The sequence below is a fragment of the Anguilla anguilla genome, chromosome 9 (genome assembly GCF_013347855.1).
Source record: "Anguilla anguilla isolate fAngAng1 chromosome 9, fAngAng1.pri, whole genome shotgun sequence".
NCBI classification, from domain to species: Eukaryota; Metazoa; Chordata; class Actinopteri; order Anguilliformes; family Anguillidae; genus Anguilla; species Anguilla anguilla.
In genome coordinates, this window is record NC_049209.1 from 30,624,042 (window position 1) to 30,649,565 (window position 25,524).

At 44.7% G+C, this 25,524-nt stretch overlaps 1 protein-coding gene across 5 annotated transcripts; it reads right to left on the reverse strand.

Annotated features, from left to right (window-relative positions):
* Window positions 1–20: 20 nt before the first annotated feature.
* LOC118234977 (alpha-actinin-3-like) lies at window positions 21–23,682 on the reverse strand. Of its 5 annotated transcripts, none has more exons than XM_035431881.1 (22): window positions 21,849–23,682; window positions 12,790–12,861; window positions 11,946–12,060; window positions 11,045–11,164; window positions 10,460–10,546; window positions 10,122–10,209; window positions 9,736–9,814; window positions 7,982–8,063; window positions 7,274–7,359; window positions 6,929–7,021; window positions 6,599–6,829; window positions 5,734–5,881; window positions 5,349–5,499; window positions 4,979–5,087; window positions 4,485–4,625; window positions 3,596–3,778; window positions 3,250–3,384; window positions 2,558–2,737; window positions 2,136–2,282; window positions 1,750–1,815; window positions 1,437–1,595; window positions 21–963 (listed from the first exon to the last, which is right to left on the reverse strand). In XM_035431881.1, exons 1-22 carry the CDS (start codon window positions 21,981–21,983, stop codon window positions 805–807), a joined length of 2,766 nt encoding a protein of 921 aa, XP_035287772.1. In that variant the 5' UTR covers window positions 21,984–23,682; the 3' UTR covers window positions 21–804. The 5 variants fall into 5 exon arrangements, with proteins under 5 accessions (XP_035287772.1, XP_035287773.1, XP_035287774.1 ...); XM_035431882.1 differs by having other exon boundaries at window positions 805–963; window positions 12,776–12,861; XM_035431883.1 differs by lacking the exon at window positions 12,790–12,861 and having other exon boundaries at window positions 805–963; window positions 21,849–21,983.
* Window positions 23,683–25,524: the final 1,842 nt, after the last annotated feature.

Consider the following 25,524-nt stretch of genomic DNA (forward strand, 5'->3'; position numbering starts at 1 on the left):
TATATATATATAATATTATTATTATTATTGAGTGTGAAATGGAACAGGGTTTGCTAAATGTAACCGGGTAATAAATGATTTTGCTGTGACTGGGGCTGCCGGGTGGGTGATGGTGCTGAGGCGCTTGCTGCCGCTGGTGCGGTCGTGTGCCGTTAGCATCTAATCCGTGTCGGCGCCTGACTGTGCCGGCTGGCGGTAACGGCCTCGTCTCATCGCTCAGGAGTGACGGCGGTTAATCAGCCGCCTGCGGGACCAGCGGCTGGTGGACTGTTTAAATTAAGGGCTTTGTAGAAACAAAACAGGCCTATTAATACAAGTACACATCACAAAAAAAACTGGTAAAATTGTGTAATGTAAAAATGTGAGTAGCTGATGGACGCATTCTGCACAGAGAGGTGAGCTGGATCGTGTGCCTTGTGGTACGGAAGTAACATCCATCGATCCATCCATTATCTGTACCCGCTTATCCTGGTCAGGGTCGCAGGAGGTGCTGGAGCCTATCCCAGCGTGCATTGGGCGAAAGGCAGGAATATACCCTGGACAGGTCGCCATAAAGCATCAGAACTGCCACTCCAGTAGCCACATGTAATACCCTCAGAGTACCAAAGGCCAAACGTAACAATGCAACACAATAAAATCACTTCAGTGGAAGTGGGGGATTTAGAAGCCTCTCACCATACAGGGGGCTTGGGAAAAGGGGTGGAGCTTAAGTAGCTCTGTTCATACATGGAGTGGGGGGGAGGAAAGGGAAGGGCTCATGAGTTTCTCTTTCAGTACAAGGCACTGGTGAAAGGGGGGCGGGGTTTATAAGTCGCTCTCTCCGTACAGGGCGCTGGAGAAGGAGATGTAGTCCAGGGCACCGGGCGGGGCGTCGCTGGCGAGGTACTTGGTCATGTGACTGATGCAGTACTCCGCCTGCTCTGGAGGAAGCTCTCTGCGTAGCTCATCCACTGTGATATACATCTGAGAGAGAGGTTATTATTATTATTATTATTATTCTCATTGTTATTGTTATTATTATTATTATTATTACTACTAATATTAGTATTATTATGCAGCTTGTCCAATGTGAAATATGTGTGAAAGGGGAATATAACTATTATTATTTACACACGTTTACCCACGTAACTCAGCTTGCGACGACAGTATGTTTATGTGTCTTGAGTTGTAGGTGAGTAGTATGTAAGTGCATTATGCTTACGTATGTGCAGTGAGTGTATTTATGTGAGCTCTAGGTGAATAAAGCAGGTGTATGTGTGTGAGTACTAGACAAATAAATAACAGCATGAGCATGTGTATGAGTTTTAGGTGAATAAAGTAGTATGTTTGTGAATTCTATGTGAATAGCATATATGTGTGAGTTCTGCATGAACACAGTATATGTGTATATATGCACTAAGGGAGTACTGTGTGTGTAAGCACTAGGTGCTGCTCACCTTGTCCGATGCCAGGATCTTAAAGGAGGCCATGACCTGCTCGGCTGTGTCGGTCTCAGCTGCTTCCTGCGTCATGAAGTCGATAAAGGCCTGGAAGGTCACCGCGCCCACGTCGTTAGCGTCCACGAGGGTCATGATGCGGGCAAATTCCACCTCACCCTGACGGGGCCGGGACGGGGGAAGGGGCGAGGGTTTGGGTTGGAGTAGGGGTGGGGGTGGGGGTGTGGATGGAGAGAGGGGGTTAGTTATTGCTCTGTGCTGTAGCTTCACGGGGTGGTTATGCTCTGTGCTGTAGTGTGTCAGCATGTCTCACCAGGTCATAGCCCATGGAGATTAGGCAGGCGCGGAAATCATCTGGCTCCATCATGCCATGCCTCTTCTGCAGAGGGAAAAGCAAACAGCAATCAGACACATGCTGCACCACACGTACATGCTGCACCACACACTACAACACATACTTATACACACATATACAGCCCTACGCACTTTTATATACATTGAGTCATAAAATCACATACTGCATCGCTCATCAATACACACGTATCACATACTTACGTAGAGTGCCACACACTGATACACAACATCATAGATCATCCTCCCTCCTCCTGCCTCCTCCCCCCTCCACACAGACACACACACACACACACACACACTCACACACACGCACACGCACACACACACACACTCTCGCTCACTCACCCTGTCAAAGTGGTTGAAAGAGGCTCTGAACTCATTGAGCTGCTCCTGGCTGATGCCCTTGGCGTCACGGGTGAGGATCTGGTTCTCGATCTCGTTGATGGAGTGCGTGGTGGTGCTGAGCAGCTGCTCCCAGCCCACACGGACGTGCTGCAGACAGGAAGGAGGAGGAGAGAGGGAGGGAGAACAAGGGAGACAGACAAAGAAGAACAGGAAGGGCGGAGAAGGTGCCGCGCACCACAGGAAGTCAGAGATCGAGATGAAAGTGGCGATCGATAGAGTGATGTTGAAAGAAAGCAACGCACAGAGAATGGACTAGAACAATGTCCACACCAAACACACACGGCTTTAAGTTCTAATGGAAAATCTAGAGGGAGTTTACTCTCCCGAGGTGAGTCTGGTGTGCCTGCTGTAGCATGGTATACCTCCATGGTGTAGCTGGTGTGCTTGTTGTCGAAGACGAGGGACATTTGGCTCAGCTGGTGGTCTCCCTCCAGGTTGTCGATGCTGGACTTGTAGTTAGCAATGTCGTGCTCGTACTGTTTCAGATTGTTCATCTGCTCCTCCAGAGAGCCAGCAATGTCCACTGAGATGTGAACAATCTCCTGCAAGCAGCTCAAGGTTATTCATTTATATTCACTTGTATATAAAAAATTTAATGTTTAACACACGCATTTATACAGTAATTAATTTAACATGCATCATATGATGCATATTTCATATTTAATGTAGCTAAGAGTCCAGTTTTTTTTTTTATTAGACAAAGGCAGGTACCAAAATTTAAGACACTGAAGTTGGCTGCACAGGACTATTATTTCTGACATATAAATGTATCTGGGAAAACATGGCTGCATGATAGGCTATCATAGACCTGTTTGTTTCAGTCCTATTTGCATTCTTTTTGTGCTATTCTAGCTAACAACCATACCAAACTTTCTCATGGAAGGGCAGTGTTATATTCCACCTACAGAATTCCAGACACTGGCATACTGTATGCCGAGATACACATAAGCAATACTAGCCACGTGCAGTGGCCCATTTTTCCATTGGTGTTTCCATTTTTTGTTCACTACTCGTATGATATCACGTGACATATATGCACATCTGAACACTCCACCTTCATCTTGGTCTGAATCCAGGGTCCGATGACGTTGGCCTGGGCGGCGAACTGGCATCTCAGCCTCTCGTTGGCCTGCTGTCTGGCCATTTCCTCCTGCAGCACCTGATCTCTGTGAGGAATCTGGCACCTCACCTGCAGCAGGGAGAGAGAGAGGGGAGAGAAAGTGGGAGGGAGAGAGAGAGAGAGGGAGGGAGAGGGAAAGAGAGAAAGACAGGGAGAGGGAAAGAGAGAGAGGGAGAGAGGGAAAGAGAGAGAGAGAGAGCGGAAGAAAAAGAGAGAAGAGCGATCAGTTGAACGGCAGCAGGTGACCCAGTCATTCCCCGCTGGCCTTGGCTTTGCTTACGGCCTCCCACTTGCTGCTGAGGTCCTGGGGGGTGAGGTCGGTGTAGGGGTTGACACCAGGCAACTTGATGCCGTAGGTCTGGGCGATCTTCAGGATCTCACTGTGGATGCCCATGGTGGCCATGCGCTCCTTGTCGGCCTCGGGGAGGGTGGCTTTGAACTGGTCGTGGGCTGTGATCAGAATCTAAGGGGGGGGGGGGGGGCACAGGAAGTGGTGGACAGGTGGGCAGAGGTGGAAAGTCCAGGGGTCAGAAAGTAAAAGTCCTGCCATGTATTTCTTCTACCCAATAACTCCAGCCAGCTGATTTCATTATTTTTTTCTACCTCCTGGCTGAAGAATTGTGCTAATTAGCAAATCCAGGTTTTTGGAACAAAATGATGGGGAGGCCTTTTACTTTCTGAACCTGGATTTTGCATCTCTGCAGGTGTGTGGCAATGAAACAGATTGATGAACTTCCTCACTTATTATGTTCCCATAAACATGAAATTAGGTAACTTGAGAATGTCAACTGACAATATTGTGTGAGGAAAGGGCAATTTCAGCAAATGGAAATGAAAAATGAGAGAAATATGAAAACAGTAGATTGTTTTTGGTAAACTGACTTTTAATAATTTTCATTAAGCCTTAATACACATTACATGTATTAAGGCTAACAGAAACAGCTACAATTAGCACAAACGTATCCCATACCTTCATTGTAATGAAAAATAAACCACTCTCTTGTGATAAAAATGAATTAAAATAGTGATTACTGCAGAATGTGGGGCTTGCTGCATCCTAACTCCACTTTTTTCCCCACAAGGCAACTTGGGAACACCTGTCTGGCTGCTTTTCTGAACATACTCTACATTCCAATGGAATCCCAGTTGCCGAACGCCTAACCCTATACCTGGATCTCCTCGATGCTGTGGACGATAAACATGTCCTGCAGATCCTCCATCGCTCCATCCATCCAGTTATTAAAGGGCGCCGCCCTCTTGGCAAACTCCAGGTACAGCTGGTCAATGGTCTCCAACAGCTTCTCTGTACGCTAGAATACCCACACACACACACACACACACACACACACACACACACACACACACATACAAAACACAATCAGCACAGCCTACACCCTCACTCTGTCAGGTCGACAGGTCCTCACAGCAGCTTTTCGCAACACTAGCCCTTGGGAATGGCTGTGTGTTCCTGGGCTTATTCTGACCCTTTGCTGTGTGTGCTGGGGTCTGTTGGAAGTTTAAATGAAGTTTCTACACTCATACTGTATTTGTGCATTAAAAAGTGGTCATGCAGACATCATGAGCTTTCGAGGAAAGCATATGCTTGTCTGTGCTCTCCCGAATTGACGGCAAAGGTTACACTGAAAAGGTGCTCCTCACATACTTCTAGTGAGTCCCTCCTCTTCTGAGTGAGGGTTCCCAGGTTATCCCACTGGTCACAGAAGCCCTGGCAACGGGCATTGATGGCAGCAGCATCGTGGTAATCCAGCTCGCTGGAACACAGAAGCAATAAGCCATCACATGCAGGGCTGAACCAATCAGAATCAGACATCAAAACCAGGCACCAGTTCACAGCCAATCGGCAGTTTACTAGCAGGACCACACCTGGCTCATTCACCCAGATCACATATGAGTGTGTGTACAGAACCAGACACCCTCTGGTCCTTTGTTTCTTGAAAACGCCCCAAATTTCACTGTGCAATGACAGATCTGGTGTCTCTAATCAGATCTCTAATCCCCCCTCCCTCCCTCACTTCAGCTCCTGGGCGATGCTGGCGATCTGCTCCAGCCTGTCCTGGTGGGCGGTGAGGTCGCTCTCGAATGCTTCGTGCTTCCTCACGAGGATGCGGACTTCGGCCAGTGAGGCGTGCTCAAAGTCCCTCTGTGTCAGAACCTCCTCTTTCCCTGGGGGTCCCAGAGAAGGGAAAAAAAACCTCAGCATGACTGAATAGAAATGGCCCGGCCAAAACCCTCCTGAGCTGGACTTTTACCAGTTAGCCCCAGTTCCTGAGGTCTCTGACCATTCCTAAGTCTGGTAATGAAGTTTGTACCTGTCCCTAAAGCCTCTGCCCCTGCCTCCCATGGCACTCTCATCCCATCCCATCCCACCCCACCCCACCCCACCCCACCCCCTTGTACCTGCGGTCCAGGCCTCATGCAAGGCGCATTTCTGCTTGAACTTCTCGGCCAGGTGTTCCACTCTTTCCAGACGCAGGATCTCCATGACGAGCCAGTCCTCGTAGCCCTTTTCCACCTGCTCCAGACCCTTCCAGGCATTAGCGATGTCCTGTGGGGTGGAGACAGGAGATTACTGTTTGTACAGGGGGGCAAAGGGTGACATTCATCCCGTACTGATTTATTTTTTAAATGTTATTTAAACTATTTAACTAGGAAGGGAAACTGAGTTATTCTCATTCAGCCATGGACTGGAGAAAGTAGGGAAGGTGATATGAAGGTATAAACCACAGTATAAACTGTATAACCAACTGTGTGTGTGGGGGAGGGGGTGTGATTAGGTGGCATGAAATAGATTAGGTGGCATGAAATAGAGATCAAGTTGATAATTTGACCATGACATTAAAGCAATGGGATCATTAATGACGCCAGTGTCTGGACCTCACTTTACAGTCTCATCAGAAATACAGCGTCTCCTACAGGACAGAATCCCAAAAACGCACTGAGGCTCTAATGGTTTTTTTCGATTTGGTTCAAGGGAAAAACAGCCCAATACTAACTCACCAACTTCAATTCCATCAGCACACTGGTTTCTCCAGGTCTCCATGTACTCACTCACTCACCAGCCCTGCTTAGCTCACGCTGAGAGGGATGAGAAAGCTGCAGGCGGTCCAACAGCTGACCCTTTGTAAGGTGTTCATGGAGATCAGATGAAGCTGGCTGCTGGACTGTGTTAAAGTCTAATGTGGAGGTCAGACACTAAGCTCTGGGAGAAGCTCATTAACCCCAGTGCGTGAGGGTAATTGTCTGGGGGCAGTTATGAACATACCGAGACCATCTTGCCCTCGGAGGGCATGAAGGCGGGGCGGTTGCTGAGCCTCAGCTTGGTCTGCAGGGTGTTGAAGCTGATCTCCAGCTGGCGCTTGTCCTGGGCGCGCGGCGGCCAGTGGACGCGGCGGTAATCGCGGAAGTCCTCCAGCCTCCGCTGCATGGCGCCCATGGACTGCTCCGCCACGCGGTTCTCCAGCCAGGGCACGGTGCGCCGGATCCACTCCAGCAGCTGCCGAGATGGGGAGGGGGCGAGGCAGAGGGGGCGGGGTCAGTGAAGGGAGGGGCAGGCGACAGGGCTTTAAAAACAGCGTAAATGGGCGGGGCTCACCTCGCTGGCCAGTTTCTCGTACTCCTGCATCAGTCTCTCGTTCTCCTGGTTCACAGCCAGCACCCTGCAGATCCTGTTAGCAGCAGTTTCAGCCTGTGAGACAGCGAGACATTTCTCACTCCTTATTCAACACTTCATTTGTTCTTTTTTCTTGCAATTTCAATTATACCTACTTTTATTTTGTGACCTTTTATTGTGCTTTTCCATTTTGTGTACAGAGATGGTGAGATGGAGAAAGAGACAGAGATAGAAAGACACAGGAGAAATGAGGATAAGCCGGTGAAATGTGTGCTAATCAGATGATGCGTATTGTAAAGGAAGTGAGCGCGTGTGATTCTGTCCCACCTGTTCAGCACCAGCAAAGGCGTGGTAGAAGCAAGAAACATAGGTCATGATGGCCTTCTCGTCTGGTTTATGGGTATTTACAATGTCTGTGCACAGGAAAACAAATAAATTCAACACAGTAACATTAGATGCCTTTACTGAGAAGAGGTGGAAAATCAACCCATCAACTGGATTTACTAATTAACACAATTCTTCAGCAAGGGGGTTGAGCTAGTTGGTGAAAACAGTTGGCTGAGTTCACGGGTAAAAGAAACACATGGCAGGACTTTTACTTTCTGATCCCTGAACTTTCTACCTCTGATATGGACTAGAGCAGTGAAGTATAGGTTCACAGCACAGAAAGTGCCATGGTGGGGAAATCAACCCCGTAAAGGCACAGGGGTATTCATGGCTCGACGAGTCAGCGGAAATGGAACCTGCTGCAATACACAGACCACACCAGGGGTGTCCAATCTCCTCTGAAAAGCGCCGGTGTGGGTGCAGGTTTTTGTCTAGCCTTGCAGTAAGACACCATATTCTACCTATCAAGATCTTGATTGAAGACCATGATTAGTTAATTAGTTGATTCAGGTGTCATAGTGCTGGGCTAAAACAGAAACCTGCACCCACACCGGCTCTTTGCGGATAAGATTGGATCCCCCTGGACTATGCCAAACGTCTCGTCTCTGGTTCAAAGGAAAGAGGCAGAGAAAGAGATAGTGGTATTACCTTCAGCGTCCAGCATCCTGGGGATGTCTAGGAACTTCTCAGCCACTTCAAAAGCTGTGTTGAGGTTGCCGATGGGGTCATCCTGTACAGACAGACAAGCAGAGAAAGATTATCCCCACAAATGTCAACATTGCGCAAGCTGATCTCCTGTTCATTCTGTTTGTTATTCTTCTCTGTTGGTACAAAATGGATCAGGTGTCACTGCATAAGACAGGCAAAAGCTTTATGACTTGCGTACCAGGATTACTGAGACAATTATACACATCTAAGGCTTTACCTGTCCAACATACAGCATACTGGAGAAACTTAGTTCATGTAAGTGGTGAAATGTGCAGATGCACTGTTTTGGAAAACAAACTGGACAAGTAATTTCTCTACTATATGTTACATGCTGGTCAGAAGATCATGAGTTAGTCACAGCATCCTATTAGTCACAGCACAGTTTTTGGGTCATCGACTGCTCTTGTCTGGCTCAGCAGCTTATTATTGTTTTGAATGGACACTAAGGGCTCTTTCCAATCGCTTATTTTACCTCCGTGCATCCTTTCCTCACTTCCTTGACTCCACCCAATGGAGGACACAAGGAATGGATGCAAGAAAAGAAAAATGGAACGTCCTTGTTCAGTCAATCATCAGTTTGAAGCCACGTTCATTATAGACATGGCAGATGGGGAGAGGTGGATCCACAGATCGATATTTATGCGTCACACATTCCAAAAAAAAAAAAAACTTCTGCAAAGGATGCACTGGTGTTTCATTGCTCAAGCATCCTTCAGGAGGTTCCTAGCTCCTTTAAGAAGCATTTAACAGGTTGGAATGTCCTGCAAGGTGACGGTCCTTAGTTGATTTCCGGGTCAGTCGAGGACAAAGGAGACAAGTACAGATAAAATAAGTGATTAGAATGAGTCCTAAGACTGCAACTTGAAGCTTTATGACCTCATGGATTTAGACCAGTGGTTCTCAAACTCGATCCTGGGGGACCCCTGTGTATGCTGGTTTTCAATCCAACTTCAACAGCTTTTCATGTTTTAGAGCTGGGGTCCCCAGTTTTATCCAGAAAGGGCTAGTGTGGGTGCACACACCTGATCCTGATTCTACTAATCAAGGTGCTTAGCAATGACTCTAGTGATTGATTAGTAGAATCAGGTGTGTGTACCCACATTGGCCCTTTCTGGAACCCCAGCTCTAAAACATGAAAAGCACCTAATTAAGAAAAATTAACAGCTTGTTAATTCTGGGATTGCTGTTGTGGTTGGAATTAAAACCAGCATACACAGGGGTCCCCCAGGACCGAGTTTGAGAACCACTGATTTAGTCCACAAAGAGAGCCCAGAAAAAGCGTGAAAGGGTTAAGTAAATAAAACTTTAAGAGCAGGGAAAGCTTTGGCCATATGCACTCAGTAGCTACATAAGGAGATCTATACTCCAGGAGAGTAGGATTTGCTGGGAAGAGATGGAGATGGACTATATGGGTGTGACCTCTAGTTTATGGATGTAGGGGTGATCCATGGTTTTAGGGGTGAGTATGGTGAACCCTGGCTTACTGGTGAATGAAGTGAACCCTGGTTTAGGGGCGAGCTGGGGTGGCTGCTGGTTTAGGGGTGAGTGGGGGTGACTGCTGGTTTTGGGTTAATCAAGGGTGGCTGCTGGTTTAGGGGTGAGTGGGGTGACCCATGTTTAAGGAGTCAGTGAGGTGACCCATGGTGTGGGGGTTTAGTTTAGGGGTGTGGGGGGGGGGGGACAGGTGAGGGCACCTTGCGCAGTTTCTTGTAGTCAATGAGGTCGGGTCTGTGTCTGTGGATGAGAGCACAGAGAGCCAGGCCATCTTTCCAGCTGAGACACAGAGAAAGAGGAGGGGTGGATGGGAGATGGGGGTTAGAAGGAGGAGTAGAGAGGGGGGAGAGTGAAGAGATACAAAGAGTAGGATGAACACAGGCAACATATAACTAAAAAAAGAAGCAAAATAAAATGAGGAATGAGAATAAGACAAAGATAGAGAAAGAAGTATAATGAGATGGCAGAAGAGATGTGCCAAACCTTTCTGCTGCTGCTTCGCTAACTTTATCGGTCAACTCCTGACCCTTTGAGGACAGTGGCTGTTTTTCTGCATCTTGACCAGCAGAGAGAGCTAAGTGCCCACCTGATGTGGAAGTTCTGGACGTTGACATTCCTGTAGGGGGCAGTCTTCCTCTGGCACCACAGCAGCAAGCCATCTTTAGCAGAGGTTTCTAAAGAGAAAGAGCAAAGAAGTCTCATAAAAACAATGTGTTTAAAAGCACAGTAATACTGGCCATGAGTAAATATACTGAAATGCCTCAAATCAAGCTAAAATATCAGAAAGCTGTGAGTGACAGAGATGTACAGTAAATGTGCAGCGCATGGTTTAGTGTGAGTTTGTGTGCACACAGAAATATTTGCATACACACGTGTGTGTGTGCATGTGTGTGTGTACGTGTGCGTGTGTACACAGCCCCTCACCCTCCACAGAGATGCCCTGGATAGCAAAGCGCAGGATAATGGTCCAGATCATTCCCAGGGTCATCTTCACGTTCCCGTCAACAATCTCTGCAACGGGAGACACAGTCAGTCCGTTTTTTGTTCTTTAAAGGAGAGCAGGACAGTCTTCCAGCCTCTCGTGTTTTTGCTTTATACATACAGGCAGAAAACAGAGAGGGTAACGGCTGAGGAAGCGTTGCGACAGGGGATGGAACAGCAATCCCCATACAGCTCGAGAGTCAGAAGCCCTAAGGACACTTCTCACCTAGACACAGTCAGCCGTACCACAGGCTCAGGCAGTGGCTGTGTTGAAAATGCATTTCCTTGATTGCTTTTGAACATGAAAAGAGGAATCGAGGGTGTCGAAGAGGAGAGGATGTGGTCAGTGAGAGATGCTCCTCTACTCTAATCTGCGCTAGCTCTCCTGCGGTACCCTGAGTAGACTGTGACTTGCTCTAAGCTGTAATTCCCCGGTGTGGAGGAAAAATGGTGACTGTAGTGTGAGCAAAGTGTTAATTAATGTGTTAATCTCAAAAAAGGTAAACCATACAGAAAAGTGAGTCTCACCCTCAGCTCCGATGGACACCAGTTTGACTCCCTTGCTGCAGATGAACTCTAGGGCCTTGTTGACGTTGGCAATTTTGTGAAAGCGCATCTTTCCTCTGTCTGGTCTGGGCAACCTCTCCCCTAGCAACACAGGACAAGCACACACACACACACACACACCTCCAATACATTACATTCACCTGCTTTATCCCAACAGTAGAGCACACACTCACATATGTAATTACATGTATAACACGGACACTGTAATTACACGTATAACACAAACTTTCCATATTAATGATTTGAATATCTGGATGCTTTGACCTAAACACCTTGCTCAAAGCCATGCTAAATTGTCACCTAGGATTCAAACCCACAACCTTTCGGTAATGAGCTTCCTTACTTCCCCTACCCGCTGCTACACCGCTCATCTGCATGACCGTGCACTCGTCCCACATTCGACACCGAACCCTGTACTCGCACACTCCAAGCAGCAGGTGAAGCCGAGAAGGTATTAGTCACATGCTAGCTTTGTTTCCATTACAGGCAGCAGGGTTCCCACTGGGGGAATCAGGGCCACAAGCGTAATGGAAAAAGTACAGGTGGAGCTTTCATGTTGCAGCAAACAAAAGGAAAACAGGTTGGGTTAGGCGGTGCAACTCCCTGTGTATCCTAGTGAAATGATGGCTCCCCATTGCATATTTGTGATGATTTGATTTGTCCAATAATTATACTGTTGAAACACTATTTTCACATGTGAAAACAAAACATTTTATAAGTGGGATTATTTTTTATAGGTCACGTGTACTCCACATGTTGACAGTTCTTATATGTGACTTTTGGACAGATGTGGTTTTTGAACAGGTTATTTCGTAAGGGCTGTTACCCAATGGACCAATGCCCAAGTCTCCGCCCCCCCCACCTGAAATGACCTCCAGAAGCAGCATCAGCTTGAGGCCATTCCTGAAGTCCTCCTCAATGTTCTCTATCTGTGTGCCAGCTTTCCGCAGATGGGAGTTACACCACGCGGAGAAGGTCTGAGAGAGAGAGAGAGAGAGAGAGAGAGAAAGCAAAGAGAAAGAGACAGAGAGAGACAGAGAAAGAAGGGGGCCCTTTTTACCAATTTATTGTCAATAGACCTAAAATGAACTGTTCTCAATACGCGATATAGCTAGTTAAATGCTAGTTGTACTGTATATAGCTAGTTTACAGCTGGTTATATGATAATAGATTTATATTTCAGTACTAATTATATATATACACACAGTATATACATTTATATTTTTATATGATGGGTGCAGATCAGTGTGCATATTGGAAGAATACTGCTTCCACACTAACCGCATTCACACATGGAACATGGAGTACATCTGTATTAGGCTAACTCCAAGCTATCTAATGGCTTCTGGTGTTCACAACCGATATTTTACCACCATTTGCACGACGGTGCCAGTAATTTGCCTGAATGAGCGTTTGTCAAAAACTCAGAAAGACCGATGGAAGCAGGTCAAGAGTATAATCAGGACCGATTGGGTATGGGAAAACACTGGCGGCTCTGTACCTGTCTGGCAGCCACGCCCTGAACAGCGGAACAGGAAGTAACCAAGGTGCTCAGAAATCAATGCGACACTCACTAATAGCAGCCATGTTTAGTGGAACATGTGATCAGTTATATATTACGGTGTGCGTAAAACCATTATCTAATGCAAATTGTGTTGTTTTCAAGTGCTTTAGCAATGGAATGTGTCTTGCCATTGAAGCCCTACTCGAATTTGTATTTGACAGTGGATGCGAGCGAGAGAGACGGAGAGAGGATGTGACTGCGGGGTAACAGACGTCTGTGTGTACATGACCCAGAGAGATACACAGAAAGAGAGAGGAAGAAAGAAAGAAAGAAAAAAGAAAAAGAGAAAAAAGAAATAAAGAAAGAAAATTCAAATGGAGAAAAACATCGTACAGACACAAGTACATTGTACAAGCATAGACTCAGCAAGCATAGCCTGAGAGGTCATTGAAATTGGCCATCCCAGGCAGACTTGGCTCCACACAGAAGAAGAGGCTACCTTCAAACATCATACAATTAACAGTTGTGCTTTCTAAGCAGGTATCACGCATGTAAGGACATTCGAGAAACCTTCTTTATGGACTAAAACATTTATTTCCTGAACAAATATAACAGAGACACATGGAGAGATCTATGTCATACATGTGTGTATGTACGTTTGTGTGTGCATGGACGGAGTGTGGCACAGTGGGTAAGGAACTGCGCTTGTAACCGCAGGTCGCAGGTTCGATTCCCGGGTAAGGACACTGCCGTTGTACCCTTGAGCAAGGTACTTAACCTACATTGCTTCAGTATATATCCAGCTGTATAAATGGATACAATGTAAAGTGCTATGTAAAAAGTTGTGTAAGTCGCTCTGGATAAGAGCGTCTGCTAAATGCCTGTAATGTAATGTAATGATTGTTTGGGTGTGTGTGTGTGTGTGTGTGTGTGTGGCAGAGAGAGAAAAAGCAGGCACAGGAATGTTCGGTCCTGGTGTAATTTGATTTAAGGCTGATGTCACATATGACCAAATTTAGACAGCATCCCAGTATGGGCCAGGACAGAAGGGCAGGGGGCTAGGGGGTCAGGTTAGGTGGGAGGGGGTGCAAGGATGCTAAATTGGGTATAGCTATAGGATACCAGTGGACAGCTAAGCAGACTGGATTCTTGGGGGGGGGGGGGGGGGGGGGGGGGGGTAGTTGTTATACAGCATTTTTACTGACTTTCACTTCAAAATTATGCTAAATTCCTCATCTAAAATGTTGCAAACCCAACACGGTAGCTTTAAATGATTCAGCTTCTTTTCACATCTAAATTTATATTATTTATTAATTTATTTGTGCAACTAGAAATATTTACGAGTCAAAAAAGTTTTATAAATAAATTAATGTGAAAAGCTTGAACACAGGTTTTACAGCACTCCAGTACACTAATATTATCATTTGTCTTACAGCAATATCAATCTGTTAATGCTAACACCAACTTTATAGAGCTATCACTGTGCTAACATTAACATAGGTTTTACAGTACATTGTTATCTCTGTATAAATGCTAACACTGAATTTAAAGCTTTTTCTTACTGCTAATGCTATATATCATCATGGTTTTAATGGTAACACTGCTTTTACGAGGGTTTTGCCATATAAAATAGCACTACCTTACATTACCTAATATTACATTACATAACACAATATCAATATACCCTACTCTGCCACGTAACATTACTCCGTCACCGAATCTTTGATTGCATCAGTGTTCTATGGTCAGATGAGACAAAAATACAGCTTTTTGGCCAAAAAACAAAACAAAACAAAAATAACACTAGAGGTGGGTTTGGTGTAAAAAGAGGCATGGCCATGCAGAAAATAATCTCATCTCCACTGTGAAGTATGGTGGTGGATCTGTGATGTGGGACTGTTTTACTTCTACTGACCCTATGAATCTTGTTACATAGCATTATGGACTCCATCAAGTACCAGGAAATTTTCTATCAAAATCTGTCTACCTCTGTCAGAACACCAAAACTAGCTTTCAGTTGGATCTTCCAGCAGGACAATGATCCAAAGCACACCTCCAAACCCACACAAAATGGTTCACTGACCACAGTTTTGCAATGGCCATTCCAGTTCCCTGACCTAAACTCCATTGAAAACCTGTGGGGTGAGCTGAAGAGGAGAGTCCACAAGCAAGGACCAAAGACTCTGCAGAGATTCTGTATAGAGGAATGGTCTCAACTCCCTTTAAATCAGTTCTCCCACTTCATCAAGCATTTTAAGAAATGTCTCAGTGCCGTTATCTTGGCAAAGGAAGGGTGTACTAAATGTGGGGTGCCAATAATGGTGGCACACATCTTTTTCAGAATAAAAATGATTTTGTGTTATAGATTCTTTTCTCTCTGTGAGCAAGGGTATCACAAAAAAACAAAATCATTTTCTCATATTGCTGAGCATAGAAAACATTTTATAAGCAATAAAGTGAATGTTATCTAGCATTTTTTGCACATATTAATTGAGGGTGCCAATAATTCTGAAGGGCTCTTTAATTACAACTAGAATCTATTGATAATACTGCAACCAGATGAATGTTTTTGCAAGGAGCTTAAAATTAATTCTGAGAAATGTGATTATTCAGTGATACAGGGTGACAACAGCACAGAGCTTTAGCAGTCATTATCATTCATGTGAGCACACATTTGAGACCGTGAGGGACAAGGACCAAGATTTTCACACAGTTTCAGACAGTGACAACCTCCACACATATTCTGTTTTTTCCAATATAAAATGATGAGACTTAAGATCAGAAGGCTTCTTCTTTTTAAGAATTTGTATGGAATTTGTATAAACATTGCACAAGATGCCAGCTTGCTAAGATTTTCACGCAATGGCTATTCATCAACAGCTTTCACAAGTTGGATACTGCAAACCTCAGCTGCAAAAAAATATTTCAACAGCATGCAAAGTTTAACAGCCTGCAAACATAAAAGTCAGTTTCTCAGTGCCTACAAATTTAAATCTATTGAATATGTGAGGTGGTATCTATACTGCGGTTACTATTACTTGACTTTTTTTCTGTGTACCTAGGGAAGAAATTCTCCCAGTTCCCCTGATAGCCCAACACCATATTAAGGCTCTTTCGTTTGTGGTTTCCATTTTTGTTTATTATGGCTTAATTTGTCATATCAGTTGTTTTATTAAACTAATCTTTATCTTCCATTAAATATGGCATTTGCAAACAAATTGAGGAAGCCTGCATTAAGAATGTTGACACCTTTCTAAAATTATTTATCCAAAGTCAAGGACAATACCCCCACACCCCCATAATTTTTGACAGATTAAATAGAAACAAAAAGTAACAGTTAAGTTCTGGAATAAGTGCTAATGCAGACTGAATAATACTGCTAAATCATGATCTCTCCACTGAAATGTCACTAAAATGTATTCTGAATAGATTTTCTAAGCCTATTTTAAGGACGAGGAGACTTTCCACCATCACCCTGCTCTGGAGCACTCTTTTCTCTTCATTACAGTGCTCCATCCTGCTGATAAACACGCTCGTAGGTTCAGAAGGAGAACAGAATTTATGACAGAGCACCTGCTTTATGTTAGGAGCTGGGCTTCTGGTGTTACAATCTGCTGTGGACAAACAAGCCCTGTGACTCTGTCAGCAACAGCCACCAATGCTGCATGCTGCTCAGAGACCGACAGAGGTAATGCTATTGGTACCACGCTCTTCAGCTACTACCAGAACCAACAATACTGACACCACACTCCTCAGACACTAAGAGCCAACACCACTGACATCATACTTCTCAGACACAGACAGAGCCAGCACTACTGACACCATACTCCTCAGATATTATCAGAGTCAAAACTACAAACAGAACTTCTCAGCCACTGACAGCATATTGACACCAATATATCTGCAGTAAGGGGTCACATTCAGGGAATCGGCCATGTGACCAAAAGGTGGCAGGTTGTATTTTCAGGGAGGACATTGGTGTGTAAGGTATGTCCCTTGAGTAGAGTAAACTGGGTTAGGCTATTAAGCGTGGCTGTTTCAGGAAATATGCAGCTAGATGTAAATGTAAAGTGTTTTTTTTTTTAAACTAATAATAATGCATGAACACACACACACACATACACACACACCCCAGGACCCTGCATGTGTTCTGCACCTCTAGAATATGAGATGCTACCATTCATATTCAGCATAGGGACTCCCTGCAAGGCAGATTCAGATTACACAACTGCACTCCATCTCTAAATGCTGAGATTGACAGCTGTCAATCAGACAGCAAATGTGGTCTAGGGTGAGCTTGAGGGAGCCCAGCCTGATTCACGTGTCACAGCATGTCAACAGTGGCTTCACTCTCCCCAATTCTATACTGCTTCATCCTAAACCCTGTGGAACGTACGCACACCAATTCTGTTTCAGCTAGCGGTCACCTCTTTAAGGTGTAAACCAATCGTTTTAAAAGTGTGGTACTTGCAGAGTTCCATCATACAAAGCCAAAATGACAACAACAAAAAAACCTAAAATGAATTTGACTCCTCACCTTCATCTCTCATAAAATATGACTTCCAGATGAGAGATCAGGGCTGAACTCTTGTACCAGGAACTCCACTTTCAGTGTAGAATAACTCCCGTAATTCATCTGATGGAGACCTCCCATTTTCCCAAGGTGTCTGTTTCAAGGTCTGGATGTGATATACTAGCTCAGTTCTTCTCAAATACCTGCATGACCTCATATACTCATTCATTTCCTTCATATGGCCTAACCTCACCCCACTAACCCCATCCCTAACCTCACCCCCCAAATCAACCCCCAACCTCACCTCCGACCTCCACAAGCAGCTTAAAGAAGTTGCCCTATAAGGGCAGAGCTTCTGGAATAGCCACAACCATCTGAGCGAGGTCCTGGCTGTTCCATCCTAAATCTCTTTCCTTCACTCTTTCCATAAATACTTCCATTTTGGTACACCGGTCGATTCTTCTGAAGATCCCATTTGGCAAGTAAGGTTCACTGCCAAACTTGTTACTTGCTGAAGAAAAACTAACACTGGGAAATAGTTGTGAGCCAAATTTAAGGACAAATGATTGATTCTAAGCCAAGGTCTCATGAATATTCATGCTGTATTAATAGGAAGGCCTGCAGTGAGACAGATGTTCTGAATGACAGCGTTATCCACTATGACGCTAATGTTTTTGGGGTAGACAGGTGCATCAGTGTGTGGGCGCACGTACAGCACTCCATTAGTCAGACAGGGCAGATGGTCATTCAAGCCATTTCAGCTCCAGTCTGCTCATCTTGACACGGCCGGCTGTGCGCCCTCCAACGCAGGAAACCAGGCTCCCCCCCGGCCAATCGCAGGTCCAGCTGACAGCCATTAACAACACGCAGAGAATGACACGCTCGCTCCTGGATCTCAGAAGGTTTCCTATTGAAATATCCAGCAGTGTGACACAGAGCCCTGCTGATTTTGCACATGACCCATCTGGGGGGGTGGGCGGGGGGGGCGGGGGGACAGAGCGGAATGTACATTGGCGTTAGTGTAGGCGTCAGCATATATAGCCTGAGCAAACATGGCATCAAATGCATTGCATCTCTGGAGCATCTATGTTGGGTCATGATATCCACCATAATTAAGTTCATTTAAAGCTACTATCGACCAATGCTGATAGGACCTCAGTTATATCGTGCATGTCCAGATGAGCCTTACTGGGCAGAAAGAGGCTCAAGCATTTTATTTCCTCCAGAATTCATTGCAGTATGCATCACTGCTTGCTAGTAACTCATGGTATAAAAAAAAAGTCCTTATTATTCTTGAATTCCCTGGGCTCAGAACTTGCCTACCGTCTTGCCAAGAGTTCAACAACACACCATCAGCCCGAGACTCATAACTTAATGAAAATATTTAACTCGCCTCAGGTATACTGACCAATAGGCTAAGGTGAGTCGATGAAGAGGACTCAAGTACATCTGAACCTATAGTTAAGGTGAGTCAGAGTAAATGCTTCAGTACAGATGACCTACGGCCAATATGGAACTATATCTACGGCTTCCTCACAGAGGACAGTGCAGTGCGCTAGATATAGGCTAAAGAATGCATATTCCTGCAGATCTCTTCCCCACTCACAGGATCTCTAGGGAGAGCATCGGCACCTGTGTGCAAATCTGTGCCACAACGCAATGCCCGCAACGCTGGCTGCAGCAAGCTCTGCGTTCATCTCTTAATTAACCACTCATCAGGGCCTGAAAAAATAAGCAGGAGGTGATCTTTGTAATTAAGGCAATCGAAGCCAGGAATGGGGTTAAAACCCCGGAATTCCCACGGCCCTCAGTGTGTGATTCGCTAATCCCTGCCAAGGGAAACACCAGCAGAGGGACTCAGAAAACTGACACAGTATGATTGCTATGACCCATTAAAAAGCATAAACATCATGCAGGGCTGTTATTCCAGCCACAGCACTATGGACCTGCTAAAAGACAGAAACAAATGAGCACTGTGAGAAGCAACCACTTCAAAAGGAAGTCAAGAACTGCTATTCCAGCTTACACAAAATGTTTTCACAATGTTTCTGCAATGTAATGGCAATGTTACACTGACAAAACATTTCGGTAAGATTATGTGTGTAACATTTTGTGTGAGCTGGGATGACCTCAGTGGAACTACATCAGGGCTCTAGCTGCAGCTGCAACTATGTTCACTGCCATAATTCCTACCTTCAAATTAAAACAACCACTTTGTGTTAAATTAATTAGCGGCCATTTGAATGCCGCCCACATACTGATTCAATCACATAATGGCAGGATAGCAGCTATATATCAGCTCAGGCTGCGTAACGCTGGTCATTAAAAGCCAGCAGGCTGCTTCAGCTGCCATCTAAACAAGGCCCACATTTTATATGTAAGTGTAAGTTTATAAGGTCTTAAAACATACTCGCAGCCTTTATGAGCATGACATTAGTACTGTACCTTTCAAAACATAAACAATGTCAGTGCTTTAGTAAACTTGACACAAAGCAATAATTACTTCATAAAGCACGATCCTCCCCCACAATGCGAAGCTTAAAGGCAAAATTAGACTGCCATTTCTTTTTTTGCTGATTCTATTCATACAGCACAGCTTTGGCAAATCACTGGCTGTTCATTGTCACCCACACCTGCACTGTGCACCATCCACATGACTGCCTACATCCACACTTCCCATGCATACACAGTGCATACCACAGCAACCAGGGTGCATTATTCTCTACACTCATCGCATTACTGAGCATAGTGCTGCTCATTGCACTATGAAGTGCAGCACTGTTTCTCACATTAAAGCTACTCATTGCATTACAGAGATATTTTATATTAATTTCCCCCTTACAATAAAGCCGCTTTCACACACACACACAAACAGCACACAGTAATGCTCATGCACGTATGCACACACATATATGCATATATGACTTTGTTTGCTGGGCAGTGATTTGAGCAGAATTCAGAAATGCTCTCAGAGCAGAAGCAGCCCAGATGGCTGCAGGTGCGAGGGTCTGCTAGAGCAGCAGGAGGTGGCAGCGATGGCTATGGAGCCAGACTTGCACCTGACAGCGAGGTATTTCATCAGAACGCTTTCAGCAAATATGCAGCTGTGAAAAAAATGGATAATGACTGTAAACTCTGCAAGTTTCCCTGGATAGCTGTGGCTGCCAGACAGATAACAAAATGCACAAGTGCCCCAAAGGACTGGGAAGGCAATGGGGGATATTTTGAGTATTTTTAAGACACAGATCTATTTGGGGGCCTGATTCCCAGCATGCATTTCCACCTCGCCCTCTCTCTTTCTCTCTGTTTATCATCTGTCACAATTTCTCACTCTACCAGCCAGTGAAACTCATGAAACACGGCCCCTTTCTGGCACTAATGCAGTAGCTGTTGGCCCCCATGGGCCCATGCTCATGGGTCGCCCCTGTTCCCACCACTGTTTGTTAGTGTTATCCCTGCTTCCCAGGTTTTAATGACGACATCAATAATGCAGAGCGGTGCACACACTTGAATAAATATCTCACTGTAAGTATAATTGGATAACATGGGAGCATACTAACTATTTCAGATCCCCTGGAGAAGATAGTGGCACCTGCTAAATACACAATGTGTAGTTTATTTGTATAAATAGTGAACACACATATACACAAAAAATATTTTTTTTGTATATTTAGATAACACAGAGATTTTGATAACCACACCAATCATTTTACAACAGTCAGAACTATTTGACTTTGTCCTTAACGGTATCTTGTTCAGAAAAGACACACTCTCCAGATTGCGTGTTGATTAAAAAAATAATAATAATAATAATCACACTACGAGCCAAACGCACCTGACACTGGATATGAAATCCTGTCAATATTAAACAAAACGTGAACAGTATGTAAAGACATGGCTACCTAAGAATAACCAACGCCGTGGTGAAATCGACAGCTTTCAAAACTCCGAAAAAACGGAGCTCGTGACCTTAGAATAACGTTTGTACAGAGGGTGCTTAGTTTCACGGTCGCCTCATTTATTATTTCTGACTGTAAGAGGGAGGGCTTCCGTAGGGTCTTTGACTCGCAGTTTGTCCAAATGTGGTTTCATCTGTTATCTCTCTGCTCTAATAAATACCCCCGACATCCAAAATCAGATAATTAAGTTATACGATCGAATTCACACAATCAATATGTTGCACTAAATGCGCTACTTGTAGTTAAGATCGGGCAAACTAATCATAGATCTGCTGTCAAAGACTGAAGGTAGCCATATAAGGAGCAAGCAGGCCTACACACATAAATGCCTATTGCACCATGCGCAAAATTGTGTTAAAAAAAAACTGTGTAGTCACACGGAAAACTAGGCAAGCTGCAATCAATTTCATTTAGTAAAGTAAATTTAAGTGCGTGTTGCAGCTGTATCGAGTTGCATTTTCTGCTCTTCTAGATTTATGCCTTTATGGGATGTATCTGTACAATTACCCCAAAAAGTAGCCTATAATGCGGATCCTAATGTATAGGCCTGCTGGTGAGGAGGGACATCATCTGAACTATATGATACATAGGTTCCATACAAAGGGTAGCTATATATGTTCTAATGGTATATATAGTCCAAGTCGCGAAGTAGAAAGAACCCAGGTCGATCCTGAATGTCCGGAGCAGGCTTGTGGGCTACTCTCCTGGCAGCGCAGTTATTGCGGTCACTAAATCTGTGCGCGCACAGTTGGTCGCGTTCGTTCGTTTCTAAATAGGCTACACCGTTACCTTGAGCTGTTGCTTCTCCCACGCGGGTTCCAGCAGCAGGTCTCTGTCCCATTCATTCTCTTGGGTCATGTATTCCTCCGTCGTGGACGTCATGTAGGTTGTGTACGTAGTGTACTGATTTTCCACTGCTGACATTTTGTCTCTTTTGGGGAGAATGCTATCTCAGCCGCAAAACCAGTGAACCTTGCGCGCTTTTTTTGGGTGAGGTGGTGGAAAGCTGCCCGGAGAAAAGGCAGAACTATTCCGCTCGTTATGAGATGGCCGGGTAGAGATGCTTCTCCCAGCCGCCACTAGCCGCTATTCCTTTCTTGTCAAAAGTTGCGCACAAAACGGCACCCGGGTATGTGCGGCAGATTCACAGCTAGGGTATCGGGTTCAAGGAGCCTGGATATCGGGTTCGAGCGCAAAAGGCTGAAGGGGGTGTATCAGACAGGAGGCAGCCTATCGTGCCCTTGCAACATACCACGACTGCAACTGCGGTGGACACATGCATGCAGACACACATATATTCGATATTTGAGCTGTTTTCACATTAAATGTGTGCGTAAAATAGTGAGAAGAGATCGACATAAATCCATCAATGCCAAAAAATCATGACTCTTCTGTGAGTCCAGACTCAGTAGTCATTCAGAATAAATATACCAACGCCAACCACAAGCCACAATTGCCCCAGATCAGAAGACAAAAAGCTTTATAAAAATAAAAAGCACGTTTCAGCACGAGGTTCAAATCCCAAGTGAGACACCCTTTAGCAAGGCACTTAACTTAAATTTTTCAGTATATATCCAGCTGTATAAAGAGATACCATGCAAAATGTGTGCAAGTCACTCTCGATAAGAGAAGCTGCTAAATAGAATGTAATATGTAAGGTTTCAATGCAACATTTTCTGATGCCTTTCTGGTGGGGGTTTGAATCGATTTGGATGCCAACAGCCCACCGTAGCTCAATTTACAACTGCCTGCAGTGAAGTACTATACATACTCATTACATTTAATACGGTGATTTGCACAGTAGCTTGGACTACATTAACTATACATAGCTTTAGGCTAGCTTATCTTGTGTATAGATTTTATCTAAAGGTTGACAACACAGTATAAATGTGAATTGATTTTATTCACAGTATATTCCAAAATAACTCCCTAAAGTTGGTTGTTCCAGGTCTTCCATATTTAATACTTGATTTTACCAGCTTTTAAAAGAAACCAAAGTCAATTATCACCATTTTACTAAAAACTTAAAAGGACAGGGTCTGCATTTAGATCACTGCACAGACCCCCTTCCCCATGTCCACAAATATTCCTTGAAATTCCCATTTTTCCTATTCCCACTGTCATATTGTAGTGGATCCTGTACTCAGCTGCAATAGATTTACTTCTGAAAACCCTCTCGATGCAACCAGTAGAGGGCCGGAGGGACCAGCAGGATTCCAGTCCCTGCATCAGGCTCAGCTTGGATGCATGTGCACCGGGGAACCGCTTGTGCTGAAAAACATCGCTGTAAAGCAGGGGAACTCAAATCTGGCCCATAAGGTCTGTAGTCCTGCAGGTTTTCTTTTCTGCCCCATAGTTAACTGCCACTGACGGACCAAAGGTTTAACTCACCCGGTGGTCCAGCTTTAAAGCAGTCCTGATTGGAGGGGAATGAATTAAAAGCAGCAGCACTACTGGCCTCAGGGGCAGACTGGAGTACCCCTGCTGTCATCCCTGCATCAGGCAGCCGTGGAGGACTGGTGAGGCTGGTGGTAGAGATGCAAGCGCCTCTGGGAGGAACAAATCCCCATAACGGATTCCCAAGTGCAACCAGGAACAAAACCACTCCACAGCTAGGGCTTCTTCTACAAGTCTAAATGCACACAAAGACATATGCATGCATGCCTATGCCCATATGCTAAATTTAACAGGCAAAAACAGAAAACAGAAATGGCACAAACCTTCAAACCATATTTATAGCACTGATCATAACATTCTTTATTGGGGGTACATAGAAAACATGAAAAATAAAAAGAAATAAAAAGATTAAAAAAGCCTTTTATAAAATTTGCTCCAAAATCAACAATAAACACAAGCCATGTACTGGCCATTCAGTTCAGAGTGTGAGGGCTTCAGACAGCTGTAGCGTCAGGGAGCAGAGCGGGGGGGGCAGGTGCAGTGAGCGGTGTGTGTGTGTGCGTGCGTGCGTGTGTGCACACGGGCGGCATGTTGTCACCATCGAGAGAATTCATAACGAGGTGCGACTTACCAACGGCCAGGTGTAACCACAGGGCCACACTACCCTTAGGACAAATTCATTCAAATCACGTACAGGTATTCCTCTATTTACAAAGGGGTTTGTGTTCCTGGTATTATGTCCAAAACAAAACAAAGAAAAAGTAACCCATTTCAGAAACTGGGTGGTTCACATCCTGAATGTAGCCAGGAGCAGCAGAACCGCAGTCACTAGTCATAAAGCAGAGAAGAGCCGACTGCGGCAACTGCGACAAAGGACAAGAAAACAGAAGCTGCTATCGTTCGTGGTTCTTCGTGTTCATTAATGAAGGACCATCATTTCTTCACAAACAGAGCCTTTACCAGGGTGTACCAAGGCAACGTGTACATAGTTTTACCATCCGTAAACGTGGCAATACTGAAACTAATCTAATTACATATAGCCAAGTGTAAATGGTTTGTCCATTACTGCAATAAAGTTAACGCTACCAACTGCAAAACAATCTTGCCCTGCAAACTTCATCTGAGCCGGGTCCAGCCTGGTCTTCATACCTGCCCCCCTCTAATCCCATGCTATGCACAGCTATTAAAATGGAATCCTTCCAAGTCCTCCAACACCTTAAATCAAACCATCACACCTTTCTGACGCATAAATGGTTAAAAGAACGCAGTCAACAGAGCCCACCGCCTCTGCCCGCTAGAAGACCGAAGAAGTCAGGATTTTGAGAAGTCGATAGCCAGAATAGCTTATGAACTAAATGGGGGGAAAAAAAACACCGAGGCCAACTGCTGTGCTATGGCAAGTGGCAACTGGTAACAACACATCTACAACACGCCGGCTCTTTTGTGCGCTACAGGGATGTTTGAAACTCCTTCGGGGCCAAGTGCTTTCAAAACCAATTAAGGATGTGTGTGTGTCAGCTATGTGGATGTTTTGACAACAGATATTTTTCAACTTTAGCTGGAGACATTCACTGCAAGCAATAATAGATATAGCAAACTGTGACTAATAATTTTGGCAAAATGAAGCTTATGCAAAGTTTAGATTATTCGAATGAAAAACAGCGTGACTGCTATTCACGGAAAATTTTGAACATTTAAAAATGATGCTGAAATGCACGAGCTACAGGCAAACCCAACTTCCGAGAGAAACATTTCCTTCTCAACCTTTTCCCGATTACACTTAACCGAATGCAAAATGGTGAGATACTGTGGCTATGTAAATGCCATGACCTTTCACAAATTGAGGGCTTTCTGAATGTTAAGTGTGTAATCTAGGTATAAAGAGTTGACTTGATATTGTGATAGCAATTTTTAAGAGCCTGTACCAATTCACCTTCATGGCACCATTATAAAACCTCCAGCTTCTGGCTCCAAGCAAAGTAGTCCTTGAAAGTGAATTCCACAATGCAGAAAACCATTCCTAATTTCCCAATGTTGTAGCAAAAATTCATTCATTTTAAGTGTTCAT